At 53.1% G+C, this 23,373-nt stretch overlaps 1 protein-coding gene across 1 annotated transcript; it reads right to left on the reverse strand.

Annotated features, from left to right (window-relative positions):
* Window positions 1-6,139: 6,139 nt before the first annotated feature.
* Window positions 6,140-23,205, reverse strand: INKA2 (inka box actin regulator 2). The gene is made up of 2 exons (XM_055403324.2): window positions 23,005-23,205; window positions 6,140-11,402 (listed from the first exon to the last, which is right to left on the reverse strand). The coding sequence occupies exons 1-2, from the start codon at window positions 23,038-23,040 to the stop codon at window positions 10,554-10,556; spliced, it is 885 nt and encodes a 294-aa protein (XP_055259299.2). The 5' UTR covers window positions 23,041-23,205; the 3' UTR covers window positions 6,140-10,553.
* Between the last annotated feature and the right edge of the window lie 168 nt (window positions 23,206-23,373).

Consider the following 23,373-nt stretch of genomic DNA (forward strand, 5'->3'; position numbering starts at 1 on the left):
CGACCCCATGGACTGCAGCCTACCAGGCTCCTCCATCCATGGGATTTTCTAGGCAAGAGTACTGGAGTGGCTTGCCATTGCCTCCTCCAGAGTAGTATGTTAGAGGGTGTAAAATACACTCATGTGTGTCGTGAAACCAAAGTGTGAAGAATTGGTCAGGTATTTGGAGGAAGGAAACAAGACCTTTGTTTTATTTGGGTCTTATACTTATTTAAGGTGCTACTTAAATGTGTGTTCAAATATAATAGCTCCTCTTGACTCAGCTCCAAACTTGAAAGGGAAGAGTGGTTTGTTTGCTTGTTCAGGGTCTGGAAAGAGCCCATCTTGCCGGGAAGGAAATGAATGTGAGCTTTGAGGCAGTCTGGCCACCCAACTTTTAGCATTTCTATTCTCTAAAAATGTAAAAAATGCAAATTATTTTTGAAAATGTAGTATCGACATTGCCTTCAACATCGATTTTTCTTACAACAGCTTCATCTTGGGTTTGTTGGATATATAGTCCATTCATCTAATGCCATATCTTAAATATTCTTGTTGAGAACAGCTGGAGACTTTGAACTGGGTGCCTAGTTCTGTTTTCTGGGAGACAGCATGAATTCTATTTTGCAGACATCAACAAGAGCTTGTTAAGAAGTTTCCTGTGGTTCTGGGCCCAAGATGTGACATACATTTCCTGCTGATCGCTTCTCTTAAGAAGCATGGGCTTGGCTGTTCCTTTTGAGGAAAAATCTTAATAAACCTTCCCATTTTAAGCAGTGATGTGACTCTTATTTTGAGGCGTTGTTTTCAATGCACTTTAAAAAGCTTAACCAAATGCAAGTTCTTGTGCCTGCTTTCAACCATGTAAAAATTCTTGCAGGGTTTACAAAGCAGAACAAGGTGTGACCCTTATAGGCTTATCAGCAAATATTCACTATGCCTCTTCGGTTTGCCAGGTTGGGAGACATCAGAGAATAAAACAAACCAAAACCCCTTCCCTTGTGGAGTTTCTGGCAGGTGGCAAAAGGTTGTGTGTGTGTGTGTGGCACTGTGGAGAAGAGAAGCAGAGTAAAGGAGCAGCAGTTTGGGGCAGGGGGAGTGTGGTGGTGCTCACAGTCTTAGGTTTCACTGAAGTTACTCTTGCATAAATATTTGAAATGTGCAACCCATATACCTGCCTGGGGGAAGAATGGCCTTCCATGCAGTGGGAAGGGTCTGCAGATGCCTGATGTGTTGGAGGACCAGCAAGGAGCCCAGCGTGGCTGGCGCAGAGGGAGAAAAGGGGAGAGTAATAGGAAATAACAGAGGTGGTGGGATTGGGTGGGGGCAGATTTCCTTCAGCTTTTATTGAGCAGAATCCATGGAAGGGATTTTGGCAGAGGATATAACATGCTCTGAGTCAGCCTGCCATCAGGATGACTGGCAATTTGATTTGAGAATAACCTATAGAGGGCCCAGGATGGAAGCAGAGAGGCCAGTTAGGAGACTGAGGAATCAAGTCTGGAAGTGCTGACACATGCAGAATGTGTGTGAGAGAGACAGGAGTCAAAGATGACTCCGGGGTTTTTGGCTGATAAGGTTGTGAAGGTTATGACGGGAACAGGTGTGGGAGGGGAGCAGGAGTTCCACTCTGAACATATCACGTGGAAGACTGTGTCAGATTCTAGAGTTGTACAATAGGTGGTTAGATACGAGTCTGGCATTCAAAGAAGGAGGTCCGGACAGGACATTTAATATTTAAGAACATGAAGCTGAGTGGGATCACTAGGGTTAATTATTGACAGAAGAGACCCACAAACCCCATCATGAGGTTGGGAGATGAAAAATTAGCAAAGAAGAACACAGAGGTCACTGGTGACTTTGAGGGGCCATCAGTAAGAGTGGTGGGGGACAGTATCGGGAACAGGTATAGGAGAAAATGGAAGGAAAGACAATGGAGATGTCAAGCATGGATTACTCCTACGCTGGTGAAACTGCACGGGTATGTGCTCATAGGCACACAGGCGAAAAGGATAGGAGTATGGGCAGGTATAGTGGCAGAAGGGAAACTATGTGGTATAGATACTGGTAGGTCACAAAGAACTAATAAAAAGTACCATAAAGGCACTTTATAAAGCAGAGTAGCATGAGAGAGATGCTTTCTGTTCCAGGAGATCTGAAATGCTTCAAGAGAAGGCTTCAAAGGTGGAATCTTCAACAGGTGAGACTGGGTTGGAATGTTGCAGGCTGATTTCAGGGAAAAGCAAATGCAGAAAACAGGAACCAGGAGTGATACAGTTTCCGTTATATAGTTTCAGTTGGTGTTATCATGGAAGTAAGAGAGGCTGGAGCCACATGGTGACAGTCATTGAAACAAGAAGTCAGCAACTAGCCGGTTGAGCTAGGCACACAGCATCATATGGGTGAGTCCTGCAGAGGGCAGGGATGTGGAGATTTCCAAAATGGAGAGGATGGCAGTTGCAGGGTAGTACGGCTTATTCTCTAGGGATTCTAGTAATCTTCCCAGCCTTCATTTCTCACTTCATTTTCCCTCTTTCTCTAATGACGATGATCTCAGGCATACGGTTATGATCATTCCCAAACAAAACTCCGTTTAGAAGGGAACCAGCGTTAACACCTTGAGACTCAAAGTCTTCAGAGAGGACTGAAGAGAAAAGACTCTTTTTTTTGCTTTGTATTCCTCTGTTTCACCTGACATAAGTCTGCTCCCCTCAAACCCTTTGGTATCTGGTGGGCATGAGGTAAATATTCACACCTTCACACCCTGCCAAGCTCTCCTGTTGTTTCACAGCAGGAGACAGCAGCCCCTCTGGCCCTTCCTTTCTCTGGGGATCTACCATTTGCGTGAGAAGCCTCTTTTCCTCAACCCACCCCTTTCCCCGCAGGATCCCATTATCCAGAACTTCCCTTGTGGGTAAAAAGCAAAGCCACAGCCAGAACTTTGTAGCCCCTGTTCACCTTGCCTTTTGCATCACTGGTGTCTCTCTAGTTGGGTGGTTTGGGAAAGTTGAAGGAGCCACCAGGAACAAGGGGGTGCTAAGTATGCACTCCTCCTATTCTGGAGAGTGGGACTTGGAATTGTGGAACTAGGTAGTCAAATTGTGGGACTCTGTAGGCACTGGGCCCTGCCTGCCTTCCTGGAGGAGGATGCATTTAATGGAGAAGTTTAAAGAAGATATTTGATCCTGTGTTCCTGGTAGGGTCCTGAAACCAAGACCAGGAGTTTTGGAATTCTCTGGGCCCTTGAAATCATGGATATAGTTGTACCTGACCCCTTGTTTTCTGCAATATAAATTGATGTACTGAAAATCAGGGGTTCTGACAGGAGCGGGATTCCCTAGGTCAGTCCTGGCGCAGTGCATGTGGGAGGCTTCAAGTGCCTAGTTGGGGGCATCGGGATGGAGTTACCAGCTTTGGCACGTCTGCTCAGGGAGCAGAGTCTATGCAGGGATTTCGTTGCTGTACTCACACCATTTGGAGGAATCTGTTGCTTCTTGCTTTTAAAAAAAATGTCTGTTCCTGATACCCTCCCCTTTCCCACCACATCTCCACAAACAACTTGCATGCTGCCTTGCTGGCAGCTCAGCCCCTGGGAGACAATGTCTGGAGGGTGGCCAGTAGTAGGACTGGAAGTAGGGAAGGCGCGCAACACCCACCTCTCAGCTTCCTTCCCCATTGCCCCACCCTGACCCTCCACAGTCACAATGGGCGAAGGAGAATCAAGCAGACTTGATGTCCCCAGGAGGGGTGGGGATCCCTGGCAAAGCAGGTTAGGAGAAACTCCTAGGGTACGCAAGACGGGTCGGATGTTGCCAAAAGGGACAAGGAGATGAGCCAGGTCAGGAAGACCTGTGGAGAGAGAGCAAGTAGAAAAGGAGAAAACTTGGAGGCTGGTGTAAATGCCATGTCATCCAGGATGGAGCCACTGGGATGGCGCAGGCATGGGAGAGAAGTGACTGTGCTCACCTGCAGGACCTGAGCCCTGGGTCCCCGTGACAGCAAGCTAGGGGCAGGGAGCTGGCAGGGAGGGGGGCCAGGGCTCCCCAGACAGTCTGTGTTACAATAGAATTGGCCTGGGAAGCCAAGGTGGAGATGCCAAAGGAACAGGCCAGGGACCCAGGGCACTGCACAGCAGCGTGGGAGGGGGTTTGTGATGAGGAGTTTGCTCTCGTGAAGGTGACATTGGCCTAGCTCCCCACTCCTGGGGAGTGAACTGAGGAGTGAGATGTGGGCCTGAGGAGGCAACTGAGAGGCTGTGACTGCTGATCTTTTCTAAAGCAGGAGATGCAGGAGCCGGGCTTACCCCGCTCCGGGGGCTCACTCTGAGGGGTGGAGATCATGTGGAGAGGAATGGGGAAGAGGAGTTGCTGCCCTGGAGGTATTAGTCTGGGGTGACAGTAAGGCCCATGTTTGGGTGCAGGCACAGATACAGCCTCCAGGGAGGGGTTTGCAGAGGAGATGCGCTTTAAACTGTAGCGTGAAAGATGAGTAACAAGTCAGCCAGTCTGAGGCAGTGGGCAAGGTAACAACAGGTCAAAGACCTAAAGGCATAAAAAAGCCCAAGCTTGGAACAAAGTGCTCACCTCCCTGGAGCGTCAAGTGGGGGGATGAGAAGTGCCCAGAAATAAGGCTAAGCAAGTCCGTTGGGGCCTGTAGGGCAGGGCTGGGCCTGTGGACCACGGGAGACAGGCCAAGTGAGGATGAAGTCACAGGATCCCGAAGACGCTTCCTTCAGATCCCAGGCAGCATTTCCTCCCAGCTGTGCGCGCGCGCACACACACACACACAGACACACCCCCACCCACCCCACCCCACCACACACACACACCCCGCTCCCGCCCCATCAGCAGCAGGAGGTGAGGAAGGGGGCTGAGGGAGGCACAAGAGGAAGGAGAGGGCAGCCAGGGGAGTGACATGTGCAAAGCGGAGGAAGCAAGAAAACAAAACCTGATTCTTCCCTTGGATGGGGACACCTGCCCCCGCAAACCAGGTGCCATCTGCTGTGCCCAAACGGCTCTCTCCCTGGCCAGTGGGAGGAACTCGAGGGCAGGACCAAGGGCCCAGGTGGTGGTTGGGAGAAGGCAGAGGTGCAGAGCATGCAGGAGGTCGTTCTGGGCAATGCTTTCTGTGTCCCTGGAACAGGGTGGTTGTCTTGAGGGTTGGGCCGAAGAACGCAGATGGGGAATGGAGTCTGTGGAAAGGAAGCCAGGGGAGCATGGCTACTGTGGCCTGAGACCTGTGGTTCAGAGATCCTGCTCCCTCCTCGGCCCCGGGCCCAGCCTGGCCAACAAGAAGGCCAAGTGGGAGGTGCAGTCATGGCCCCTAGTCAGATTATTCTGGCCCCAAGCACTGTAGGTGCCCAAGAAAGGCTCCCTCCCCCTTTGTTCCTCGGAGACCTCTCTCTGACCAGTAACAGCGATGCTTTCAGAGAGTGATGGGGCAGAGTGTGGGGTAGGGACACTTAAGGGCCAGGAAGGAAGAGGAGGGCACCAGTGCGGGGCAAGAATGTGGACTCTGCTTCAGGGACGCTGGAGAGACTGTCTGAATTGTGATGCCCTTGTGTGCATGTATGTGTGCGTGTCCTGGGCCCTGGGGGCGTGTTGAATACATCTGGGGCTTGGTGGTGGTGGGTGGAGGCAAGTGCCAGAACTGATTGAAGGGCACAGGGAGAGGAGCAGGAAATAGGTCCTCTGTCAACCTCAGAGGGAATCTGGGAACGAGGCTTCATCATCCTGTTTCAAGTGTTGGGCAGGGGAGTCAGGGCTTCCCTGGTGGTTCAGTGGTAAAGGATCTACCTGCCAATGTAGGAGCCTCGGGTTTGATCCGTGGGTCAGGAAGATCCATCCCCTGGAGAAGGAAATGGCAACCCGCTTCAGTATTCTTGCCTGGGAAATCCCATGCACAGAGGAGGCTGGAGGGCTACAGTCCTTGGGGTCACAAAAGGGTCGGACATGACTTAGCAACTAACAATTACAAGGGGAGTCGGGCATCCTGATGATAGTAGGAAGAGGGGACCGCAGTCTGCGGTCCTGTACCCCTGCTTTGTGCTCTAGAAGGGTCTGCCAGGCCCTTCTAGGCCAGCACCCTTCCCCTGGTGGCACCAGCCTGAGCTTCTCATGAGGGTAGGACTCGCAGAAGCCTCCCTCTCACCCTGCCAGAGGAAGTGGATTCTCGGAAGGCAGCCACAGCCAGGACTGTGAAACCCTCAGGACTGCTGGGGGGTTGTGGGGAGACGCAGAGCTGTGGGGCCAGGCAGGGACTCCGGCAACAAAGGCCTTAAAGAGCACACAGATGGGGCCTGACTTCTTAAAACCATCAGAACTTGGCTCATTCACCTCTCTCCTTGCCAGGAATGCGAGGGCCCTGAGGGTTTACAGTGAGGGGGAGCTGGGGTGTGGAGGGGGTGAGAGTGCACCCTCCAGCACATCCTCAGGCAGTGGGGGGTTTTCAAGCACCATTTCTGAGCTCAGCCTGTGCTAGGTACCCCTCTGTACCCAGCCTCACCCCCACCCAAAAACACACACACATACATACACACGTACATATCCTTCCACGGAAAAGTGTCAATTGTTTGTTTGCCCTTTGGCCAAGGGCCCATCTGGGTAACATTTTTTACAATGTACAACATGTTTGCACTTACTGTCTTCTGTGATCCTTGCTATAATCCCGTGGGGTAATAGGGCAGAAGAGGAGAGCAGGGATCAGACAAGGCTGTTTCCTATCTTTCAGCTTTTTTGCCCTGGACCACATGGTCAGAGCCTGAAGTGAAGGTCAGTCAACCGATACGTACTGAGCTGCTCTGCTCAGGGTTCTAGACCTGGAGGTGCCTCACGCCCTCACATCTCCCAGCAGCCCTGCATGATCCCTGTTTCACACTGAGGACAATGAGGCTCAGGGAGGTCAGGCAACCCCATTGAGCTTACCCAGTGACAGGGAGATGGTCGCCTAGCCCTGCTCCCCATAGAGACAGGCTGTGCTTCTGTCTCATGGAAACCCTGTAGGAAATGTTGCTGTGACTTGGCAAAGATGAAGGGTTCCCCCTTTCTCAGGGATGTGTGGTGGGGACAGAGCTGAACCAGGCCTCTAGTCCTCAGGGCAAGTTTGAGTTCAGATCTCACCCTGAGGGGTGGTGCAGGGGAAGTGCTGGAGGGAGACAGACCCTCTGGGAAAGAGGGGTCCCAGACCTAAAGAGATGGGAAGACGAAGGAGACCAATCAGCCCTCCAGCCATACCAGCAGGGCCTCTTTTAGCTCCTGCTTGTGGTCAGGGATAACCTATAGACACCCTGGTCCAAGGGCCACAAAGTGGCCATGTGGGGCCCCGAGAAGGTGCCTGAGCCAGTCAGGGGACCCCTACACCTGCCCAGGGAAGTGGGCCAGGTGTGAGGCAGACCCCATGCCAGGGAGGGCATTAAATGAGTTTCCAGCTAATTTGCATGTCCTAATTAGCCATAAAATGAGCCCCAGGGGCAGCATTAAGCTGTCAGTTTCTCTCTACTTCCTTCCACAACTTCCCCTTGCGCGCACGGCCCCCCACATTCCTGTATCACTTAGGCTCCACGCGTTCCCGTTTACCTGTCCCTTCAGTGTCAGTAAAATACAGTCTCCAACGTTTCCCCAGCAGGAGCCCAGAAGGGGAGGGAGAAAGAAAAATAATGGGGCAGCAGGGGGACACAAATGAATCGACCCTAGTCTTTCATCAGCAAAGCACGGGATGGGGTGCTAGCTACATGAGCCCTGTCAAGACCCAGGCAAAATTCCGCCACCGCCACAGGCAGCCAGCATTCCATTTATTATCCATGCGTGGATAATGCGGGGAGGACGGGTTTTGTTGTTGTTCCTCTTGACTTGGCTTTGGAGTAAATATGGGCAGTTTGTGGGGCGGTGTGAAAGCTCTAGCCTGCAAGTCAGTTGGAACTTCTTCAGTCCCATCTCTGGCACCTGGACCCTGGGCAAGTTGCTCATCTTCTCTGAGCCTTCTCCGTGTAGAGTCAAGAGTAACAGCAGCCACTTCCTGAATATGGTCAGAAGGAAATAAGAGCATGAAGATGACAGTGCCCAGCACCTCTGAATCTGTGGCAGCAAATGTCACTAATCGCTTTGTCCTCGTCCAAGTTACAGTGAGTTTTGATTCCCTCTGGTCCTTGCTGGCTCACTGATGGGTTCCGAGTTGCTTCTTTCTTCCTGCTGGATCCCTTGAGTCAGGAATACTGGGTCCTTGTCATTGGTCTGTTGTTAGTTCCGACTGCAGTACCTGGCATGGGGAGCTGTTGAGAAAGTTTTGTTCAGTTGGTCTGCATTGCAGTGACTGGTCTACAAAGCAGATGAAATGGCCAAGAGGTGACTTGGTTTCCTGTGTGATCATTGCTGAATCAGAGCTGGTGCCTTCTTGAATAACTGCTGGGTAGCTTCTGCCCCAGGCTTTCCTGATAGCTCAGACTATAAAGATAGCTCCGCCTTCAGTGTGGGAGACCTGGGTTCGATCCCTGGGTTGGGAAGATCCTCTGGAGAAAAGAAATGTCTCCCCACTCCAGTATTCTTCCCCAGAGAATTTCAAGGACAGAGGAGCCTGGTGAACTATACAGTCCATGGAATTGCAAAGAGTTGGACACGACTGAGAAACTAAGCACACAGCAAAGTTTCTCCTTCACCCAGCAACCCATGTCTCCCTTCTCAGGACTCAACGAATCAGTAGGTGGAATCTCCACACACACATCACCCTCCACTGCGCAAGGCAGCCACGGCCAATGAGCCTTCACCTAGGTTGGATTTCGGATCTCTGTGGAGACAGACAGGATGGGTGGGGGCTTGCTCCTTCAGAAGGGGCTAGCTTGACTGGCAAACTCCAAGGATAAGAGAGGAGAGGACAGGGATTTTGGATCCAGTCGGCCCTGTTTCAAATCCTGGTTCTTTCATTTGCTAGTAATCTGATATGGGGAGTTTACATGACTCCTGAGAGCCTCCATTGAATGACCAGGTATTAACAATACCTCCTAGGGTTATTTTGAAGTTTGAATGACACGTGCACCACTGCCTGGCAAATAGCCAGCTCTAAATAAAAGGTGGGGTGGGGGGAGAAGCACCTTTCCTCTTGTAGCTTCCACCACCCAGAACTATACCTCTACCATGTGATTGCATGGGAATTTGAGGTTGACCCTAACCACCTCCCAACTAGAGCTGTGGGGCTGCTCGCGCTAAGCCCCCTCCCTCCATCTCTCCCCTGGGGGTCCAGGATTCAGGAGAGCCTTTTTCTCCTCCACAGTTTTCTATTAAATGCTCTGAGGGCAGGAAGGCGTCTTGCCTCTAATTGCAGCTGTCACCCCCACCCCCACCAGGCAGAGGGGAGTTCAGCCAGGAGAAGGCGAAGGAGGAGGAAGGGAGTGCCCTCCTGGGCAGGCTCGGCCCAAACAGGGACCCACATTGTCTTTTCCCAGCCCGTGGGTGTTCCCCACCCGAGTGGGCGGGCCCTGGATCTGGCAGCAGGCTCTCCGGGCCACGTGCCCAGCGAGGCTTTAGGTGCAGCCTCGGTGCTGGAGCGGAGCCGCTGCCCCTCCACCGTGGATTGTTCTGGATGAGGGGAAGATGAAGCCTGAGTGTGCATTTCTTCTTGGCTCGCCCTCGCCTCGCTGGTGAATTTACAGGTTCTGGCGCCCTGGGTGGGGGTTGTGCCCCGGGGACAGGGTGTTGCGGAAGGAGTATGTGGGGTTCTAGAGCCCAGCATCTGCTCTTTAGTCAGCACTGCCTGCAGCCCATCCTTGGCAGGGTAGCACATCCAGATGTGCTTCCTCATCTGGAAATTGGGACTATTACCTGCCTTTCTTGCCCATTTACAAGGGAGATCATGGATATGAAAAAGATTCCAAACATTTAGCGACTATACAAATACTGGCTTTCTTTCCTGTGCTTGTGGAAAGGCGTGGGCTTCCCCATGCACTCCTTATACACACACTCCTTATTCAGCTGTGGCCCAGGGTCTGGGGATGGGCTGAAATCTCAGAGGCAACAGAAGACAGTGGGGTGGGAATTTGCCACTCTGCTCCCACTCCCAGGAGGGCTGGGCTTTAATACCTGTGCCTGGAGCGGTGCTTTGCCAAGGAAGCACAGAGGAGCCTGGGGACACGAGAAACAAGGTCTTTATTGGCGGCACCTCTGGGGAACCTGAGCCCCCCATGCCAGATCCATGCAGAATAGACAACTGAGGTCTTTGGGGGCAGTGAAGGAATGTCAGACGGATTTCCTGATCTCCTCCCTCAGGCCCTCCCCTGCTGTTACCTCCAGCCTGGTAGCTACACACACACACAGACACACACAGAGCCACACACACAGGCGAACACACAGACACACACACACACACTCTATCTCTGTCTCTCTCACTGTATCCAGGAACTCTCCCCTCCCCCACCAGCCAGCCCTACCACGGCCTCTCCCAACTACAGGCCTGTCAACCCTGCTCTAGACCCTCCTGCTGCTTCTTCGTCCTTTCTTGGGGGAAGGAACCCCACGTGGCCTCTTTCCCAGGGGCCCAGCACTGGGACCTGGCCCTTTTGGGTTCAGTCACATTTCTGCCTCTAGGATTCAGACCCAAACAGCTGTGTTAATATCGAAGCCAGAGGGTGAGGATTCCAGGGCCTTGGGGCAGCTGGTGGAAGCATTCTCCCCTCTTCTGGGCTCCGAGGCACCTGGGAAGGGGCAATGTCCAGAGCGCTTGGAGTGGCTCCGCTTCTTGACCTTCTGGGAGCATCCGGCTCGGGGCTCAGAGGCTGTGGGTGTCACCCAGCCTGGTTTCTCCTTCAGCAGCCGGTCGCGATCAGGCCTCACGCTGCGTAGGAACTTCCTGAAGATGTTTGCGGTCAGGGCAAACCTGCGGCCCAGCTCCCGAGGCTGGCCCCTCCCTCCTTTGGGCTCTCCAGCCTCCCCCGTCTCACCCTTCTCGCCACCCTTCTCCAGTTCTGGCAAGTCCAGCCAGTTGCCCACCAAGTCCGCAAAAACGTTGTCACCTAACACCAGAGGCTGTCGATTCCGGCCCCGGGACATCAACGTGGAGGTCCAGTCATCGGGTTCCGCCAGCTCTGGCCCCTGCTGGGCACAGGTCTGGGGCTCTGGCAGCGGTGTCCTGGGTGGGGTGGCCAGCTCCCTCCCACACACACTCCTATGCGACGGAAACTTGGAGCTGCTGGTGCTGCCAAGAGAAGCTTGGTTGGAGGGGGAGCAGGCCCCAGGCCTGACAGGACCTCTGCCGCCCTCCCGCTGAGGGGGCTCGAGCTGTGTCCGGGGGCTTTCGGGAGAACCTGGGGCAGGACCCCCTCCAGAGATCTCCAGCTGCTCCAGGGCCGTCTGCACCTGCAGGAGCTTCAGTTCTTGCAGCGCCCCCATCATACAGTTCATCTGATCCTGCAAGCCATCACCCACTTCCTTCATGGACATCTGCAGGGGAGAGAGCACAGGGCCCGTGAGCCAGGGGAAGGGTTGCTCCCCAAATATACACCTCCAGGGTCACTCCAGCCTGCCGCTGACCCCACCTCTGTATGGCCTAGATAGTGCAGATCAGGACTGGGAAAGGAGTTTTAACACAGATATGGCTGGATTAAGGAAATAATATTAATGGCAGCTGACTTGCTAAGACAGGCACTATCCTAAGCTACATATCTGTTCTGTTCTGTTCAGTCGCTCAGTCGTGTCCGACTCTTTGCGACCTCGTGGACTGTAGCCTACCAGGCTTCTCTGTCCATGGGATTCTCCAGGCAAGAATACTGGAGTGGGTTACCATTTCCTTCTCCAGGGGATCTTCCCGACCCAGGGATCGAACCTGGGTCTCCCGCATTGGAGGCAGACGCTTTAACCTCTGAGCCACCAGGGAAACCCAAGCTACATATAGGTACACATGTATGCATATGTATAAATTAATCAAAATTTAATCTCTCCAACTACTCCATGAAAAGTGAAAGTGTTAGTCGCTCAGTCACGTCCAACTCTTTGCGACCCCATGGACTGTAGTCTGCCAAGATCCTCTGTCCATGTGATTCTCCAGGCAAGAATACTGGAGTGGGTGGCCATTTCCTCCTCCAGGGGAATCTTCCCAACCCAGGGATCGAACGCAGGTCTCCTGCATGGCAGGCAGATTCTTTATTGTCTGAGCCACCAGGAAGCCTACTCTATGTGAAAGTGAAATTGTTCAGTCATATCTGACTCTCTGCGACACCACGGACTGTAGCCCCTCAGGCTCCTCTGTCCATGGGATTTTCCAAGCAAGAGTACTGGAGTGGGTACTTCCTTCTCCAGGGGATCTTCCCGACCCAGGGATCGAACTCAGGTTTCCTGCACTGCAGGCGGACGCGTTACCGTCGGAGCCAGTAGTGACTAATACTGTTCCTATTTTACAGATGAGGAAACTGGGGCACATAAGTAACTTGCTCAAGATGACATGGATAGTAAGAGGTGGGGCCGAGATCAGTCTGAGGGTACAAAAACTTCTGTGTCCATCTGCGTCCCCTGTGCCTCTGCCTGCTTCTCTTTAGCCTCCACGAGACGAGGATGACAAGGACAATACAGTTTGTGAGCAGCTGCTGTGAACAGGACTTGAGCTAAGTATTTTGTGCACACCATCTTGTTTCATCTTTATATAAGCCCTAGGAAGTTGGTATTATAATTCTCATGTTAACAGGTGCATTAACCACAATGGAGCATGAGGTAACTTGCCTAAGGTCACCCAGCTCATGTTGCTGGGATTCAAACCCAGGACATCTTACTCCCAATGCTAGAGTCCTAACCACCAAGCACCACCTGAGGAGGGCTGGGCAGTGGACGAGGGTTGAGAGGAATGTTAGGGGAAGAGGAGGAGCTCAGAGAGGAGGCCTGAGGTTTCATTTCACTGCTGTTCACGTCTGGCTGGTCAGGAGAGAGATAAGGAGCCAGGAAGCTTCTGTTTGCTGAGACCCCTGCCCAGCTCTGGGGCTTCCCAGGTGGCACAGTGGTAAAGAACCTGCCTGCCAATGCAGGAGACAAGGGTTCAATCCCTGGGTCGGGAAGATCCCCTGGAGAAGGAATATCAACCCACTCCAGTATTCTTGCCTGGAAAATTCCATGGACAGAGGAGCCTGGTGGGCTGCAGGACACGGGGTCACAAAGGGTTGGACACGACTAAGGAACTGAGCACGCACGCACGCTGCCCAGCTCTGCCCAGCCCTTCTCTCCCTTCCAAACACCTGTCCTCTCTCAGCTGTTCTCAGACTTGGCTCCAGCGCGCTTCCTGTCTTCTTGGCCCAATTGGCTACACTGCCCTCGCCAAGAGTGGGGACAGGGTCCCCAGCCCCGTTGTGGGTGTCTAAGGCTCAAGCCCCAGGTGCCAGCTGGAAGGGGCTGAGAGACTGACTTGGGTGAGGGCCCAGTTTGGAGGCTGGGCAGGGGATGCAGAGTCTGATAACATTCACAAGGTTCCCATCCCCGGGGCCCAAGCTGCCTTGGTCCTGCCAGTTCCCTCTCCAGATCTGCTCAAGTTACAACAGCAAACCTCATGTGAGGGGACCATCTGTTTCTTAAGCCCCCTGGAGACCCGCAGGGATCATTTTACCTCCCGGCCTTGTCCTAAGGCACAGAGCTCAGCCCATGGGGTGCAGGAGTAGAGGGGCTCAGAGGGAAGGCGCAGAGGCTCTGCAGCACTGTGCTGGCAGCTGACCCTTTGGGGCTTTGGGGCCAGACCCACCCCTGCCAACCTTGGCTTTGGTAGGGGTTAGGGGCCCCGGCCAGGCTTCCCTGGTGGCCAGGCTCTCCAGAGCCAGCAGTGCTAATGGACAGTGGAGGACTGACTGTCCCTGAAGCCAAGGAGGCCTTGGCTGAGTAAAGAACTGCCCACACTGAGCACCTTGCCCAAGAAAGAGCAAGAAGCGGTGGTCGGGCTTGACAGCCTGGGGTCTGCCAGGCTGCTGGGCAAGCATGCTCCATCTGAGTGGTGGCAGCAGCAGCTAGAGACAAAGCCTGTAGTGTGGCTCGCATGTGCAGGCAGCCCCTTGCTCTGTCTCCTGTGGCTGCCACCTTCCTGACTCCTTCCTTTGGGGGGCAGCTTGGCCACAACTGGAAGACCCAGAGCAGAGTCAGGAGACTCTAAGCCCTGAACCAAACTCCTCAGGGTCCCTTCCCGGCAAACTGCTGCTCTGACTCTCCTATTTTTGTCCCCTTCCTTGTACACTCACCCCAACCTGGAGCCTTGGGGTCACGGTTGGCTTTTCCACCCCGGCTCCTGTCCCTGGATGCCACACATCTGTCCTTCCACTCTCTGCAGTGCTGCAGGGGCCTCCTCGTCGGCCTTCTGGCCACCAAACCACAGACCTCCAACCCTCAGAAGCATAATCTGCTCCCATATACACCCCAAGCTCCCGTCAGAACCTCTTCTGTGATACTTAAAATGCTCACCCCTCTCAGACTCGCCCCAGCTCTTCTGTGTGTATAAGTGCTGCGTTGTTAATGAAACATTCATCGAGCATCTACTTCTTGGGGGCAGCGACTGAGGTCTGCACATCACTGTGTTACCCCAGAACCCAGCCAGCAACTCTGCACTTGCTGCTGCTGCTGCTAAGTCACTTCAGTCGTGTCCGACTCTGTGCGACCCCATAGACGGCAGCCCACCAGGCTCCCCCGTCCCTGGGATTCTCCAGGCAAGAACACTGGAGTGGGTTGCCATTGCCTTCTCCAATGCATGAAAGTGACAAGTGAAAATAAAGTTGCTCAGTCATGTCTGACTCTTAGCGACCCCATGGACTGCAGCCCAGCAGGTTCCTCCGTCCATGGGATTTTCCAGGCAAGAGTACTTGCTACATATCCATAAAACGGACACGGAGTACCCCCGAGTCACCCCTCCTAGACTGCTTGCTGTCCTCAGACGATCAGTTACTACCCAGGGAGAAAGAGTCAGGGATGCTTCTCAAGGTTTCATTTCACCAAGAGGCACGGAGTCGGAGCTCGCAGGCTTCCTTCCAGAAGGCTGAACACAGTCCAGATCAGAGGCGGTGGGAGGAATAAAATGACCCCATTCAATTTCTTCCAGTATGGAAAAATCCTTAAGAAATAACTCTGACATTTTGTACCTTTTTTTCCAGTGAGAATGAATGTGTGGGTAATGTATGAACTCAGGGCTGCCCATTAAAAAGAGGCCCCATTTAAGTAAATAAGAGCTGAAGTCACAGCCCTATGGAAAATGATAGTTAAGATCTTGGGTACTGGAGACAGACGGAACAGGGTTCAAATCCCAGCTCTGCCATGTATTCTGGGCAGGCTATTTAAAGTCTGTCTTTTAATTTCTGCATTCTTTAAAATGGAAATAAGAGCTCCTTCCTGGTCTAGCTTTGAACAGATGACATGATGTAATGTGTGTTTATGTGTGGCTGTTTTCTTAGTTTAAGACTTCCTAAGAACTTCCGCCCATTTCTTCCTCAGTGAACCTTAACACAAAGCAGTGACAGAATTCTGTTCATCTAACTGGCCCGATCAAGGAGAAACGTCTTGTCCGGTCCCTTCTCCCACCCTGGCCTCATGCAGAGGAAGGAGAGGGGAAGGAAAGGGAAGCCTCAGCACCCCCCTGCCCACTGTCCAGCCGGATTCAGCCAGCTGGCCATGGAAGGCTGACACTGGAGGGCAAGAGGCAGCTGTGAGGGGGCTGAGAATGGAAGAAGGAAGGCCGAGTCTGGGAAACAGGGAGGCTGGGGAGCATCGGGGAGGTCAGAGCATCCGCTGGGGCCTGCCTGGGAGGCGAGCTGCTGTTCCCAACAGCCCCAGCGGAGTGATGTCACCCAAGGAGAAAGAGCCAGAGGGCAGGCTGCTGTCTTCCCCAGAGCGTGGGACGTGATCAGATCCCAGGGTGTCTCTTGCCGAAGAGTGACAAGAGAGAGCGGGGCTGGGTGGCTGTAAAAGAAAGGGCCCGGCTCTGAAAGAATCCTGAGCTAGAAATGAACAGTAAGTCCCCAACCCCAGGCTGCAGGTGCTGAGCTCCTCTCTGGCCTCCCACTGCCGAAATCACACCCGACTTCCCCCCAGGGCTCAGGCAGAGAAGTCACGTGCATGTATGTGCTCAGTCGTGCCCAACTCTTTATGAGCCCTTGGACTGCAGCCCACCAGGCTCCTCTGTCCATGGGATTCTCCAGGCAAGAATACTGGAGTGGGTTGCCATTTCCTCCTCCAGGGGATCTTTCTGACCCAGGGATCAAACCTGGGTCTCTTGCGTCTCCTGCATTGGCAGGCGGATTCTTTACCACTGAGCCACCCTGGGAAGCCCTGGAAAAGTTGCAAGAGGGTCTAATCAGTTCTGATTAGTGGGAATGGCTCTAACAGTCACTATTCTCTTTCTCCACCCCAGCTCACACACACTCGTACATGCCTGTACACACATGTATGCACACATGCACAGAGGTAGCCTGCTCCCCACCCAGCACATGACAAGTGTATCCTGTGTGAATCCTTTCTGAGAAAGGTCTCACCGCCTCCTCGCATCCACACCACCCCACAGTCCATCTCCCGCCCCCAGCACTTCCTCTAAAAATTTCTTTCTTTTCAAACTTTAGTCTCTCCCACCGCAGTCTAAACTGGCCCTGGCTTCCTCCCTGAGTCAGAGCTGGATGCCTGCGGGGCACCCCAGTGTGTGTAAGGAGCCCCATGCTGTCCTGTGGGGACCTGCGTGCTCCAGCTGACTGACTCGGCCACTCAACATGACGCGGACTCACCAACCTTTTGTACTTTGGTCTGAGTGTAAAATGATAACCCCTCGCAAGTGTGCAGCACTTGCTCTGTCTTTTATGTGACGGTGACCACAATTACTAGGAGGTTGTCGAGGCAGGTGGAGTTATCCCCACCTAATGGATTAGGAAACTTGGGATCTGGGAGGTTTGTTTTCTCCCTCAGTGTTTGCCCGAACACAATTCCCTAGACTTTCCCGTCATGATTTCATCATATCTATAAATGACCGAGGCTCCTATTTAATACTTTAATCTGTTCATGTGACAAATGTTTTTATATGGAAATTTATATGAAATGTATACCGCTTTCCATAAATAGATGGTAACTCTTTCTCTATTTAAAACTACATTTTTCAGCTGAGTATCTCCTGATATCTTGAGCACCTCCAGTGGAAGCACTGATCCATAGACTGAGGTTCCGAGGTGGATTAGGGGGAGGACCGAGGCACCACGCCTGGCCTGAGCTTTCCACGTCATCATAATCCGAGTTCGCAGCCTCGTGGGATTGTTGAGAGAAGAAACCAGGACTGTCAGTGCGATGTGTGAGGGCAATTTTATCATCATACAGGGAGGAAGAGCATGAAGTCTTGGAGGGACTCCAAGACCCAATTCAGTTCATTTTCACGGAAGGCATCTCTTTACTGACTCATCTGAAAGGGGGAAAGAGGAACGGCCTGCCTGGGGCTGAAGGGGAAGATGCTGCTGGGAGGCCAAACCCCACCATCCCGGCCCTCCAGCCCTGAGCGCTCAAGGCAGTAGTGTGGGGTCAGCTGTCCATGGACAGCTCCCCCCACCCCTTGGCACTTGCTGGGCCTTTTGTGGTGTGGGAGGAGTGAGGATGGGAAAATGTGACACCAGCATCCTCGGCAACCTTCCCAAGCCCTCTCCGAGGCCCCTGACTGATCCCACAGCTGTGCCCTGCATCTATCCATCTCACGCCCTCTCCCAGCTCAGCCAGAATCCATTGACACAGACTCCAGCTTTGCCCATAGACCTGGCAGTGTGCCCTGCTTCGCTCCCCCCCCCCATTACTCACAAGATCCCCACACAGTTCCTTTCAACCCCTCTGGAAGCTGGAAGGGGGTTCAGGGCCGGAAACGGGAAAAGCCCCACTTTTGCCAAGTGGCCCATTCTGCAGCTCAGTGAATAGGGAGCTTCATAGCCCCCTGCTCTTGGCTGGAACTCTCAACAGGAAGGTAAAGCAGAAACTGTGCCAAGAGCTGGAGGAGGGACGGGTGTGAAACGCATGAGCCCACTTTCCCAAATGAACAATCTATTGGGGGGCCATGTGCCCGAGCAAGAGGCAGACAGACCGAGAGAGGGGCCCAGTCTCGCCCCTGTAGGGAGCTCAGCTCCCAGCCTCACTTTTCCCCTGTCCAGCTTTAGCCCCTCTCCACTGCAGCCAATCAACCCAATTCCTTGGGCATCCAAGGAAACCCAAAAAGCTATCTTCCTTTTCTCCTTTCTGGGTCCTCATACTCTACTGCGTGGACTCTTGTAGTAATCTTCTAACTTATATTCCTGCCTCAATTTCCTCCCTCTCCTGCCATTTCCACCCCCTACCACCTCCTAGATCCCAAGGTACATCTCTAATCACTCTAATCACACTGCTCTGTAACACATATGAAAAGATCAGACTCTTTAGCATGGCATTCAACCCCTCGACCCCCACCACTACTACCATAGTCTGCTCTCAACAGCTCTTTCAGCCCTAGTGCCATTCTTTCTCTACATATACCCTATTTTCTAGCCAAACTCATGTGAGTCTTCAAATCTCCCCTCTGGACAGTCTTCAAACAGAGATGCTTTCCATCTCTGCATCTTTTGGTCACAACACTTCATCCTCTGCCTGAAATGCTGTTTTTCTCCTGTTCCTGTCCCTATTTATCCCTCAAGGTCTGATTCAAATGTCACCTTTTCCATGAAGCCTTCCCTGATCTGCTAGCTGGAGGGAATCTCTCTCTCTCAGAGCACTGAATGCATGCCTCTCATCAAGCACGTATCTTCTATTTCTGTGCAAGAGATCTGTGTGCAGATGCTAGCTCTGAGTGTGAGATCTGCAGTCAGACTAGCTGGGTTTGAATCCTAGCTCTGCCACCTATCAGCCCTATACTGTGGCCAAGTCACAACAGAACTACAACTTCTCATGGTTGCTCTGGCAACTGACATATTACATGAGCTATCTGGCATATCATATCAAAAATTGTGAATCAATATTAACAATTAATAATTACATTAACAGTTAATAATATGTTATTATTATCACTCCTATTAAACTGTAAGTTCTCAGAAGGCAAGATCAGTGTTTATATTTGTAGCCACAGTACTAGTGCCTGGCAAAGTGCTTTAAACATAGTATGAACTCAGTGTGTTCTGAGAATGAAAGACACATGCACACCAGTCTGATTAGTTCATCACTGTGAGTTTACCAAGTGCCTGCAACACATCAGGTACTGTGTTATATGCTAGGGACATACAGCTGGGGAGGCACTTGACATAATCTTCACAGTAGCTGTATGCAGTAGGTATATTGTTTTTATTTTTATTATTATTTTATCTTAATTCCTTGGGATCTTAATTCCTTGACCAGGGATTGAATGCACACGCACTGCAGTAGAAGCACAACGTCTTAACCACTGGACCACAGAGAAGTCCCTAAAGTAGGTATTTTTTTAAAAAAGACATTTTACAGATGAGAAAGCCAAGGCACAGAGACGTCAAGTAATCTTCTAGGGTCACACAGAGCCAGGATTTGAGTTCAGTTGGACCTGGAGACCCCAAACCCTGTGCTCCACGCTCTTCCCACTGAGCACACCACCGCACATAGTCTAGCCCAAAGTCGTCTCACCCTAGAGCTAACCATCAAGGGCGATCACACTATGAGATCCTTTGTAGAAGCTGTTTTCTGCCTCAGGAAGCTTGCTCTTTTGCCCCAAGGGCTGAAGGCTGTTCCTAAATGTATCTAAATGTATCTCCTCTATCACCTTCTTATCTCCTCCTCATTCTGCCTTTATGCTCTGGTCCTCTTTCATGTACCAGAACCTCCTAAACTTGTGGCCACTAGTGGCCAGACAACTGCCTTCTAGGCACAAGTTTTCCTAGAAGGACCTTCCTGGCCCAAGAGAAGTCTCCCTGCTGCTTCACCATGCCTTGGCTAGAACTGACATTCCAGAAGCTGACTTTATCAACTTCCTCCTCCTCCTCCAGGAAGCCTTCCTGGCCTGACTATACTCGACTCCCCCATTATGCACTCTATTTGCTCTTCTACACTGATCTGAACTCATGAGCGACACCCTATGAGGATCTTATATCTGCTTCCCCTGTGTGCCTGTGTCTACCCCGTTTGTTGGATGCCCTCAAGGGAGCAGCGTAAAAGGAACAGCTGGTTTCAAGGCCCGTGTTCAGGCAGGGCCCCCCTTTGGCTGCTGAAGCGGGGAGAGATATATTCCCTACTGAATAGTTACAGCCTGACTCTCTCATCCTAATGAAGAAGTGTGTCAGCTGCTGCTACTCTCCTGCTACATTTCAGCCCTGAAACCAGATCCCCATCCTCTTCCGAACAGGGGGAAAGGGCTAGTCCTCTAGACATCAACCTGACTAAGCCAGGATCCCCCAGGCCTCAGCCTCCCTCCAGTGCTCACTTGTTACAGTGCAAATTTTCTGCCTCAGAAAACTGGTAAATTCTGCTACTTCAGTTTTGCAGGAACAGACTCTTCTTGTCTAGATCTTCCGGGCCAAGGGCAGGGCCAGGATGCAAGAGAGGAGCTCAGAACACCCTCGACAAAGATAATTTCACAATTTATTCTTCATGTTTCCTTTTCCAGCAGCTTTAACCCACAGCGTCTTCAAGACACATGTTTCTTAAAGGGGATTTAGTGGCATAAATGAACGTAGAACTTGACTAGTATTACGTGAGTGCCATTCTTGGGCACATACTAAGTTAAGGCAAAGCCAAGCAACACACAGTCCCTCCTGGGTAGGAGGGGAAGATTCTGCCTGAGATGAACACACACATACAAACACACACACAAACATCCACACACACTTTAAGCTCATCAAACATACTAACTATAAATTTTTCCTGCGCCATCACAGACCTTCCTAACCCAACCACAACCAAGCTGCATTGAATTCAAACCCCCAAATCCATAGAGGAGCCAAAAGGCTGAGCCTGAGCTAACTCAGCTCCACTTTCTCCTTCACTCCCATTGGGAAACCAGAGGGCCTGCGATCTGGCTCTGTTACCTAAGCCCTGGGCTGAGGCGTCAGGGAGTGAACAAGACTCTGATAGCTCTGCCTGTCACTCTACTTGGTCTCCTTTCTGGGCAAACTGGCACTGGGGAGGGGGCGGAACACCATGGGTGGAGGAGGGTGCAGAGCTCTCCCATCTGAGTGTCATTCTGGGCCCCAGGCCAGGCATTTCGCTTCCTCTCCAAGAGAGGCAAAGGCTGAAGCTGCTCAGACAAAGGGCCAAATGAAAGCTAATGGGGAGCTGGGTGACTTCAGCCTCTCCCCTTCCTCCTCCCAGAGACTGGGGCTCAAGTCCTTGGCAGGAGAGGGTGCAAATCAAGACCTGGAGCTCAGCTTGGTTCAGATTCCTGTTGCCTCTTTTATTCTCCTGGCACCCACAGGCTGTCTTCCTCCCCTCAGCACCTCCCACCTAGGGTGCTGTAAGAAATGCAAATCAGTGGGATTTTAAAATTCAAGCCCATGCCAGGAACACCCACAAACCCTCTATTAAGGCAGATCCTGAGGTGGGTGGTGTGGTCCCAGATTCCAAGCAAAAAAAAAAAAAAAAAGAGGATTCTGTTAGATTCTTTTCTTGACTTGAGTCTTGGACTTCAGACATCCTCTTAGTGACCTTGACCTTTCTCTCTGGTGTTGGACAAATGAACGGGAAAAGTCTGAACTGTGTATGTGTGGGCTGGGACCAGCCATCCCAAACTGACATGGAAAGCATGAGAAAATGAACATGGGAAGGGACATGATGGGAGACTCTTCTGTCCCTCATCTAAGAAGCAGTCCTCTGGGTAAAGTTCCCATCCGAGTGTCACAACAAAAAGGGCTTCAGGAGGAATTCGCAGAGAAAAGGAGTGGGACAGACAGAAAGAGTGCCTGGGCCACTTAACCATGGAGAATCAAAAGGGACACCTGCTGCTATAAGCTCCCCCTCCTCCCCAAGCTGGCCTCTGATACAACTGCCAAGCTCCCTCCTCAGTGTGGAGAGTGGGAGAGGCTATCCTGGACTCTGGAGAGCACGGGCTGACACTTTCTGTATCCAGGTCTGTTGTCATGATCCTGGATGACCCTGGCTCTGAAGAGTAAGAAGAAAAGGGACGGGAGAAAAGTGAGACCGAAAAAAGGTCGACTCCAAGAGAAACAGACTAAAAGGGACAAAAAGAGACGGAGGCAAAACCCCAGGAGAGCCTGCTTGACAGCGATGGGCGTGGGGGCCCAGGTGCGGGGACGTCCGTAATATCTATCTGAATTCTGGTGGTGGAAAGAACAAGAGAGGCGGCAGGTGTTGGGGGGGGGGGTTGGGATAGAAAGTCAGTGAGAAGCAACGTGCCGCCCCACAACGGAGTTTCAGCGGGGCGTCCCTCTCCCCACTTGCGCGACTTCCATCCCCGCTCCCCGCTCCCCCAGACGGTGCCACTTTCCCCAGCCCCCGCAGCCAGTCCTCTGCACGCTCGCTGCGCACTCCCCAAGCCCAGACCTGACATCTGGCTGGGCCTCCGCTCTCCCGCTCGCGAGCTGCCAGGCGGCGCCCCTCCTCCCGCGCCGGGCCCTCCCCCGCGGGTCCAGCTGCCAGCCCCCTCCCCGCTGGCAGGCAAGCCCAGGCAGACAGCCGGCCGGGCCTGCCCCCGCAGCCGCGCCAGCCCTGCCAAGCCCGGCCGCCAGCGCTGGGGGGTGGTAGTGGGGGCGGCGGTGCCATCTCCCCTGGAGCAAGCAGTCCCCGGCCGACCTCCTGCCCCGGACAGGGTTGGGGCCGCGCACCCTCCTCCCGGCTCCTTGTGCGGCTCCCGCAGCCGGGCATCCGCGTCCCGGGTGCGCCCTCTTTGCTTCCTCGGGATCTCAGGACGCACTTCGGTCGGGACTGGCTTGGCTCTCGGTCCCTCTCACTGGTTCCTGACTGCCTCCCTCTCACACAAGTTTGCTCGCGGCCCTTTTCCCTCAGGATAGGTCCTGTCCTCCGCCTGCTAGCCACGTCCCCTCCTCGCCTCTCCGCACCTCCTCCGCCCCAGCCAGGTAGGTACCAGTCGGAGAGGAGCAATCTTCCCGCACCCCGGCGCCCGCTCCACTCTTACCAGCTCCTGTTTGAGGCGGCGTAAATAGCAGTCCATTTCCCTGCTCTTCTACCTCATGCGCCCATTGGCCGGGCTTGGCTCCACGAGAGAGTCCCGGGGTGGGATCACTGGTCCCACTGAACCCGCGCTCCGGACGCCCTGCGCTCCACGCCTCTCGCAGCGCTGAGCGGAGGCTCTGCTCCCAGGTCTGGACTTGGAGCCACTTCCCCTCCGCTAGCTGCGCGCGGTCAGTGCTGGGGGCGGAGGGAAAACTGGGACAGCCTATGAGAACTCAGGAGGACGCCTTCAGCCAATGAGGAGAGCGCAAGGGGGCGCGGGCTGGGCAACCGTGGGTGGACCCTGGGCGGGTGTGTGCACTAGGCGGAGACC

Source organism: Moschus berezovskii, chromosome 4, assembly GCF_049115385.1.
Source record: "Moschus berezovskii isolate FMDL1 chromosome 4, NW_MosBer_1.0, whole genome shotgun sequence".
Taxonomy (NCBI): Eukaryota; Metazoa; Chordata; class Mammalia; order Artiodactyla; family Moschidae; genus Moschus; species Moschus berezovskii.